The following is a 9916-nucleotide window of genomic DNA, read 5'->3' on the forward strand; positions in this document are numbered from 1 at the left end:
TTGGTAGAAAAAATTCCCAAAATTGAGTTGGAGACTGACAAACTTGAAAATCGCTGTAACACTAGGGCCATATTTCTATATTTTATCCGGTTTATGTAAATTTCTTACTCCTTTTTCATTTCGACTATTTTTTTTATTCTGACACAATGTGATCGGAAAATCGGAGGCGAGTTTTGAAAAATTCGCAAAAAATTGATCTCAAGTGTCGCAGATTGGAMAATTTATTRGACTAACGGCYCAATWTTGTSTGAGAAACTTTYGAAAAAATCTTGACAAGCGAGCTGCAAGCWATACAAAATTTTGTACGCMAATATTGGCAAAATCGAGGTGAAGATTGAGAAAGCTGAAAATCGCTTCAATAATATATATAGCAAGGTGTTTTCTAGTTCATGATGCTAAGACTAAAACTGTGGGYATTTCTCATTTTGAATGGTAATCTAAAAAAAATGTGATGAGAAACGTGCAAAAAATGCTTGCTCCAATTATTAATATCTTCCGATTTTCCAGATAMAGACCTACAATTTAAATGATGMTAAAGAAGACAAACAGCATAAACTACTCGCCCAATAGGAAACTGAAAAGTGTAAAATTTTGGAGTAAACCTGGCAAACTAATCAGACAAACACTGGCCTTTCTGACGACTTTTAAACGCATTTTATCAAAGTCCTACTTTCCATTATACCGAAACTGCATTTCTGTTGTTACAGGTGAAAATCTGGTTCCAAAACCATCGGTACAAGTGCAAGAGACAGGCAAAGGAGAAGGCGATGGCTGAGCAAAACCAACACAACCAGGTAACATACCTTTTGGTCCTACAATAACACGAATCCCATTCATTTGATGGAAGAATGGAATTAATGTAGCGAGTAACGATCCCAAAGGTCGTAATACTTTAAGCGCATTTTGGACTTGACTTTGATCAGCGTGAAAGTGCCACAATTACAGTTCTTCGGATGGTTCTTTTGTGAAGAAAATTTCAAGCTGAAAAAGCGACTGTGTAGGACAACTATTTGCGTCAAAACATTATCGGAATTCGGCATTATTATTGTTAGAATCTGGCAAGTTTATCGGGCTTTAAGCCGCGCTGACATTTTTTTAGCTTCAGAGGTTTATTTGCTTCGGTGGCATGAAAGCCCGAAAAACTCAACAGTTTCCTCAGCAATAGCAACAGGGGCGAAAGTCTAACTCTTTAACGCATAGAAGTTCAACTGTTTCAATCGAAAAACACATTTGCTCAAGTTTTTATCCCATTTTCCGTTAATTCAATTCAACATCAACTTGACAAAAACCTCCACAACTGCGAACTTTCTTCCATCGATCAAAATGCGATTTGCTTCTTCCGATAACCGTTATTGATGTTGGGAATGGAGGGTCAAACGAAATAGAGTTTCAGGGGGCCCAGGTAATCTTGTGAAAATGCCACGAATATTGAACCGGCCACAAAAGAATAGGTTATAACAATATCGTCAGCAGACAAACTTTGTTTATACAAGGCGCTCTATTGACAGACGGCCAAAGGAAAATAAAAGCTCTTGCTTAACCCATGTAGGTGACGAGCGAATGTTTGTTCAAGAGCTGGACCCCACATTCGGATCGATGGGATATTATTTGAATTTCGGCTCAGTATTCGAAATATTTCCGCACAATGCGTTGTATAATCTTTTCCGGACACGATTGTAAATTTCGATTTAAATCGTCATTTGCAAGTGTTAAGCATAATCGAGTCTACGCTCTTCACATAAAGATTAAACGACTATTATCTGTGGACATATCAAGGGCTCTTTCATTGAAGTGAAAGAGCCGTCGCATGCCTAATTGAATCAGGACAATAAATCATCCTGCCATTCCTTCCCTCAACTTCCTGCGACGGATGTAAACATTAGTTTTATTTGCCACTATCAATATAATTGCTCGCATAGTAGGGTGTCTTCACTTTTTTTTAAATGTTGATATATGGAAAGCAGTTATGGCAAACATTACACTGATATAATTTTTTTGACAAAAAAGTCTCCATAATGATTTTAAAGCAAATTTAAATTCAAATCAGACATTTTCCGCCAAAAACGCCGAATCCGTATCGTCGGTTGTCTATCCCGATTGTGACGTAGCAGGTCATATCAACAAAGTGTCTCGTGTTTATTTTGTTGTTTTCGCAGCGTAAAACTCTACATCAAAAGCAACAACATTTTTGCGATTTTGGATGGTTAAAGTCACATTTTCTTCAAGAACCCTCAAAACGTAATTCACATTAAAACGAGCTTCGATTTTCATAATGATTCCAATTTATGCCTCAAGCTGTTTCACCCCAAAATTCTCCAAACTAATTAAAAAAAATTCAAACTCCAAAACCAGCCACACAAATATTCCCAAACCCCTTCCTGAAAATCAAGAAAGCTTTCAAATTTAAATCATGCAACTGCATCTAAAAGGCTCAAACTTGTACGTTAAAAAATTGCCAACTACATCAAAAACGACGAATTTTTCCGGTTTTGAGCGTTTAAAGCCACATTAATTACACACATTTAAAGGCAAATTATGCCTGAACCGCTGTTGCCACCAAATACCACAGACTGAAAAACTATACCTTCAAAACCGTCTGCAAACAATAATCCAAAACTTTTTCCCGAACATCAAGGAAAATTTGCACTAAAATCCCACCAAAGCTCATCGAGCTGCAAACTCTCTCTGATTTCAAACGAGTTTAAACTTGAACCATGCGACTGCACCCGAAAAGCTCAAACTTGTACGTTGCCCACTACATCAAAAACGCCGAATTTTCTCGGTTTTGAGCGTTTAAAATCGCATTTCCATCACGCACCCTCAAAACTTCATTCGCATTAAAACGAGCTTAGATTTTAATAAGAATCCGAAATTATGCCTGAAGCGCTGTTGCCACCAAATACCACAGATTAAAAAATTCTACCTTGAAAACCGTCTGCAAACAATAATCCAAAACTTTTTCCCGAGCATCAAGGAAAGTTTGCACTAAAATCCCACCAAAGCTCATCGAGCTGCAATTTATTTCCGACTTCAAACGCGCTTAAACTTGAACCATGCGACTGCACCCAAAAAGCTCAAACTTGTACATTAAAAAATTGCCCACTACATCAAGAACGACGAATTTTCTCGGTTTTGAGCGTTTAAAGTCGCATTTCCATCACGGATCCTCAAAACTTCATTCGCATTAAAACGAGCTTAGATTTTAATAAGAATCCGAAATTATGCCTGAAGCGCTGTTGCCACCAAATGCCACAGACTAAAAAATTCTACCGTCAAAACCGTCTGCAAACAATAATCCAAAACTGTTTCCCGAACATCAGGCAAACTTTGCACTAAAATCCCACCAAAGCTCATCGAGCCGCAATTTCTCTCTGATTTCAAACGCGTTTAAACTTGAACCATGCGACTGCACCCAAAAAGCTCAAACTTGTACGTTAAAAAATTGCCCACCACATCAAAAACGCCGAATTTTCCCGGTTTTGAGCGTTTAAACTCACATTTCCATCACGGACCCTCAAAACTTCATTCGCATTAAAACGAGCTTAGATTTTAATAAGGATCCGAAATTATGCCTGAAGCGCTGTTGCCACCAAATGCCACAGACTAAAAAATTCTACGGTCAAAACCGTCTGCAAACAATAATCCAAAACTTTTTCCCSAGCATCAAGGAAAGTTTGCACTAAAATCCCACCAAAGCTCATCGAGCCGCAATTTCTCTCTGACTTCAGACGCGCTTAAACTTGAACCATGCGACTGCACCCAAAAAGCTCAAACTTGTGCCTGAAAAATTTCAAACTCTACACCAAAATACTTTCGCAGTTTTGACCGTTTAAAGTCACCTATCCAACAACTTATAAAAAAATCCACATTTTTGGCAAAACTTAGAGTGAGTTTAAGTCAAGTCAACTAATAAAATCCTCTGGAACCACATTTTAATCACACAAAAAAACGTTTTTTAGTCGTCTAGTTCACCAAGAAGAGTGGCAGTTCCCGTTCTAGTCAAAGATGGAAAACCGTGCTCTGGCAGTAGCAACCAAACGAGCTCGACCTCATCCAGCGCCCAATCGAATGCTGATCAGTCTCGATCGCAGCAATCGTCTGCGTGCCAGTCGAGCCAGGCTCAGGCTCAGTGCATGGCAAATAGTGGCCTTGCAATGGCGTACGGCCGACAACAAACAAACTACCAGCAACAGTGCAGTGCGTACCTGCCCTTACAGGCGAGGGCGTGGTAGTGCCACGAACAGTACGGGTTGGTCTACAACAGTGATATTTAGTAGATTTCATTTGAAATTTTACTGGACTGGAGATGTGAGTGGCTGCAGAAACGTGGCCCCTTTAAGACTACCCGTGCTTAGTTCAGTTGATAAAAAAATTTGCTGTCGATTTTCGATCAAAAGTGTGTTTAAGGTCTATTTAGGTCTGTAGGGTATGTATGAGTCAATGGGAATTGCAGTAAACCCACTAAACAATTGCCCAATCTGCGACTTTTTTATTGGGATATTTTCCGATGGTGTAAACAGCCCTGGCCCGATGCAGCGCTCAGTCGTTTACCACTTCGGGCAAGCTCGGCGGGGTTCGGCCCTTGTTTCGGCTCGCTAGAAGGGTTCGGATGACGTCAACCAGCTTGGGACAAGTTAGTTTGCACCACAAAATTTACACCTTACTGATCACTTGATGATACAAAAATTTAGTGGGTTTGCTGTAGGGTGAAGACAATATAATGAAATTGTTTATGCATTTCGGGAATATATTTAGTATTAGAAGTAAATTGATGTCAGTCACTTCCAAAGCGAGAACCGCACAAAGTGACTGCAAATATCTCAAAAGCTTTAATTTTGTAAATATTAATTCAAATTGTAAATATACAAAGTATTATTTATTCACATTAGGTGTTGTATAATGAAATTGTTCGCATTTAGTAACGATCTCTTGTCAGCATCGTACGCAAACAGGGTTTAAAGAGTAGATTTATACGATTTTTGCCCAACTCGATTCGAAATGGAACCGTGCAATGATTCGTCTCAACATACCATACTGTAAGTATACTAGGAAATATAGTAGATTGTAAAAAGTTCAATTAATTTTTCCAAGCCCACTATATTGCCCATCATTTCCAATACATATTAAGCAATATTATCTATTTATTAAACAATTAGTGTAGATAAGCTACGAGTTACGCAACAACGCAAGATGTGAGCATTTTGTAAATAAAATTAAATAAACGGCAGACAATGTCTGGAAAAGTAATGTATATATAGAGTAGATGTCTTAGGTGAGTAACTGTTTGTATGTAATTTTGAAAATAGTGTACAGTAAATTGTTAGATTAATATTGTAATGCACCATGTAATGTAAGTGTTTATAATTTGAAATAAATGAAAATACATTGAAATGGATTATCAGAAAGTGCTTTCATTGTCCCCTAGAAGCTCAACAGTGTTCCTGGAGAGCAAAAATTGAAAAACTGGTTTTCATGCAATACAATTCTTTTGGATTTTATTCTCATATCTGTTACCACTGTTGAAGATCTCCTACACGAAAATTTCGAACAAATTCTGCAAATCATGCTGCCATTGGAGAGTCACTTCAAATTAACTATTCTTATTCTATTGAAACCCCATCAAATAAAATTAATTCTCGGTTGTGACAGCATATTCGATGCTGGGCAAATAGAAAAAATAAAAGCCTTAATGATGCCGTGAAACTGAATATATAATTTAAGTAACGATGTTGACTGGCACGCCATATTTCACTATTCGTTATTTATTTTATGAATGAAATGTAAACGTGAGGAATGTGACGCGAACAATATTACCATTAATTAAATAAATTAGTCGATTGATTTAAATAAATAAATAATAAGTCAATTAGAGACCACTGATCTGCAACAAGATGGGTGAGTGATTAGGAACGACAGTGACCCAGCGTAAAAAAATAAAGAAGGTAATTATTGCATAAAAAAACCCTAATCGCCCAACTGAATATTTAAAAGTCATATTTAGTGCTAAAAAAATCAGTTTTTTGCGCTTTTAAGCCGCCGTGGAGAAAAGTACTTTTTCTTCTGAAGATCCAAGACACAAAATTAATTTCCACCCCTAAAATTCACCAGTTTTAGCACAAAATACGACTAAAAATGCCGAAATTCCCGGCCATGGCTTGAAACTGATGAGTTTTTGCAAAGTGATTTTCACTATTGCACTGAATACAGCGCACTTTCCTTCGTTAATGTGGCAAAATGCAGTTGAGTGTCGCTATTTTCAGACTTTAAGCGAACTTTTGGAACAAGTAAAATTCTTTATGAAGTGATTTTCCACAATTTTTCCAAAGCACACCAAGTGAGATCCAAAACTGCTTCTTGCACCACTGGATTGAGCACATCTCGCTCTATTGATGTTAAAAACGGCAATTCAGTGGCGCTGTTTTAGATTTTTTTGCAAATTTTTGATCAAGCGACTCAAAGTGATTTCCCGAGCAATGGGAGAGTTCTTGTTCCGCCACTTGATAGAACGCTTCTGGCTCTATTAGTGCTGGAAAGTGCAGTCCAGTTGAGTTTTTTTTCGAATTTTTGTCATGTAGGTACTTTCCTGCAAAACTAATTGCACAGTGATTTTTCATGTTTTTTCCGAACAAACCAAGTGAAATAGGAAAGCGCTTGATGCGTCACTGGATAGAGCGCTCTATTGTCGTTGGAAAGTGTAAATCATTGGCGTATTTTTCGAATTTTTGATCAAGCGAGTACACTTTTACTTTGCCGAAAAATTATATGCAACGTAATTTTCCATATTTTTTTCCGGGCAAGCCAAGTGAGGTAGAAAAGCGATTGATACGCATACGGATAGAACACTTTTGGTTCTATTAGTGGTGAAAAATGCAGTTCAGTGGCACTTTGTTCAAAATCATTGCAAAATAATTTTCATCAATTTTGGAGATCGAAAAGTGCTTATTACCCCACTGGACAAAAGGCTTTTGGCGTTTTGTTCAGATTTTTTCGAATTTTTCATCAAGCGAGTACACTTTTACTTTGCCGAAAAATTTTATGCAACGTAATTTTCCATATTTTTTTCCGAGCAAGCCAAGTGAGGTAGAAAAGCGATTGATGCGCATACGGATAGAACACTTTTGGTTCTATTAGTGGTGAAAAATGCAGTTCAGTGGCACTTTGTTCAAAAATATTGCAAAATAATTTTCATCAGTTTTGGAGATCGAAAAGGGCATATTACGCCACTGGATAGAAGGCTTTTGGGGTTTTGTGCAGATTTTTGCGAATCTTTCATCAAGCGAGTGCACTTGTGCTTTCACGCAAAACAAAATTTTTGTTATTTTTTTCTGAACACACAAAGTCGCATGGAAAAGTCTTTGTTGCGCCACTGGTAAACGCGCATTTCGCTCTATTGATGCTGGAAAGTGCAGTTGAGTGGTTTTTTCCGCAGTTTCTGCGAATTTTGAATGAATATATTGATGATAGAAAAATGCTTGTTGCCCCACTGAATAGAGCGCATTTGTCCCTATTAGTGGTGGATCAGTGCCCTTTTCACCAGGGTCTAAGAGCCGGAAAACTCACCAGGTTCAGTCAATCGATATTTTCTTTAAAATAAGTCCAAACATTTTGAAAATTTTTGGAACGTTACTTGAAACTTACTCCATGCAATTAATCCGTGCAATTTGGAATAATTCGAACGACTAAAGCGGCTAATTTCGTTAAAAGATCCACCTGAAAGCGGGGGAGCTTTAGGCGATATTACAATCAACCCTCATAAGCCGATGTAACCGATAGGGCGGTGATTAATTGTTGCCAAGTAACCGAACTGCGACGCGGGTCAAGTGGCGTCGCGATGCTTAAAGTCCGGTGCTCGAAAGAGCTTATTTCCCTTATCCACTTCCATCCAGATCAGTATTCGGTATTACATTCCGCATGGAATTAATGCAACAATTCACGAATTACGCCCTTTATAACACAAAGAATCGCCAATAATTGCTTGAACCCAACATTTGTCGTTGTTAAAGTTGCTTGTTAGCATTAGGAAACCTTTTTGGTTTCCAACCAAGTTGGCCTTGACAACGTCTTAGACTGTTAGACTCTGACGGTTCAAGTGTCAAAGATGCCTCAAAAAGTGTTAACAATCATTTGTCACTGTCAAATTTGCTTGTTTACATGCGTTTTCCACCAATGGCATGACAGTTGGACGCCGGAAATGGCGGTTAGTTGGGCATAAATTTCAAAAAACACTAATCACAATATGGTAATTGAAAAAGCTGTTTGCATTTGCAATCTAAACAAACAGACTTCAAGTTGATAGTTCAGGATCGACCAGYCAAAGACACAATTTATCTTGCTCATTTTGTCCTGCAGGAAAATGTTCTGATTTCGGTTCAGATCGGCCGTTTAAATTCATCAAAATGTCGATGGGTTTGCAAGTTCCAGCCCCACCGGGCATGTCACATAAAAGTATCAAACTGTTAGCGACACTGTGGCGAATATTTATTGATAGTCGGTTCGTAAAACCGTGGCCATGCCTGCTGGTGACACCGCAAATTTATGAGACCATCGTCGGTCACACTAACGCCCATATAAAAACGGGCAAAGAATAACGCCAACCACAAATAAGGGTGGGTAATAATGAGAACAGAGCTGAGATTTACCGAACACTCGCCAAGTACTTTATATGCACATTAAAACATATTTGCCTGATAATGTACGGGGCGATTGACGGTTGATTTCACTTAGTCTGACTTTGGACGATCAAGTACATGTTCTAGAACGCAAGAGAACATTTATAGAAACATCAACGTCCGAATAACGCACATTTTTGACTCCTGGATTTGAAAACATACAGTTCTTTGAATGACCCAACATTTTTATTGAAAATCCAGAACTACTTATAGAAAGCAAGTCATTTTTAATACGACAGTACAAAACTATCTGAATGACTCCAATCTTTCCAAAAAAATCTATAACTCCTTCTAGAAAGCAAGTGACATTTAATATTATTTGATATCGAGTCACGCAAATCTGTCCAAAAATCTAGAATTCCTTCTAGAAAGCAAGTGATTTTTAATATTAATTGACACTTCCAGCGACCCGTAAAGTTTAGAAAGTTTGCATATGCAAATGTCCCAATAACACAATTGTTTCTAGAAAATCTAGAATTCCTTCTAGAAAGCTCGAAATACTTATATCTAGAACTCCATCAAGTTTTTAGATACAAATGAAAGTAGTTTTTAAAGACCTTTTCATGTCAGCGAAGTTGCCAGTTCAAACAGAAAAAATTGGGTGGCTGGGGGACTGAAAGGGTTATAAACAAAGGACGAATGTTACCACCAAAAATGGGCGATGATTTCAATAAACTAACGTTAAGCAAAAATAGCGCATAAAAAATAAGAATTTTACCTGGCACATTAGTATTTAAAAATGTACCTACAGCTCCAGTTAAATAAATATTCCCAGTAAAATATTCAAAAGAAAACTCCAACCAGGCCCTTTCTTAAGATCTGCAAGGCGTTAGGGCGTGCCCATTTGAATATTTCCCCGTAATGAATTCCCAAAACATTAATCTTGCATTTATTCGACATTGAAGCGCCAACTTTATTCCATCTCTTCGTCATCTGATGATTATTCAGCCTCAAACGCGCTTAGAAGCATACACGATGGCTAAAAAAAATTAACTAGAGCATTTGCATACACTGTTAATGAGTTGACAAGTTTTGTAACTGGAAATTCAGTTTTTTCCAGCTTTAAAGTCAGGGGGGGGGGTTACGTAGACAAAATACAGTCTTCTGTTGTCTATGAAATTAAAAAAATTATCGTCGTTTTGTGCAAGTTTTGTAAGATTATTGCAAAATTTCATGTTTTCCGTCCCGTTTTGCATGTTTCTCGGAAGCAAAATGAGCAAGAACGCGCGTTTTTACATCATTCCAAA

General features: G+C 37.7%; 1 protein-coding gene across 1 annotated transcript; it reads left to right on the top strand.

Annotated features, from left to right (window-relative positions):
* Positions 1 to 644: 644 nt before the first annotated feature.
* On the top strand, positions 645 to 5401 carry LOC125504780 (homeobox protein Nkx-2.1-like; the record flags this gene model as incomplete). The annotated part of the gene is made up of 2 exons (XM_048667234.1): positions 645 to 794; positions 3960 to 5401. Coding segments are annotated over 2 exons (423 nt in total), but the record flags the coding sequence as incomplete, so codon positions are not given.
* Between the last annotated feature and the right edge of the window lie 4515 nt (positions 5402 to 9916).

This window comes from Dendroctonus ponderosae, unplaced genomic scaffold (assembly GCF_020466585.1).
Source record: "Dendroctonus ponderosae isolate FM_Combo_2020 unplaced genomic scaffold, Dpon_F_20191213v2 Dpon_F_20191213_6, whole genome shotgun sequence".
In the NCBI taxonomy this organism is placed as follows: domain Eukaryota; kingdom Metazoa; phylum Arthropoda; class Insecta; order Coleoptera; family Curculionidae; genus Dendroctonus; species Dendroctonus ponderosae.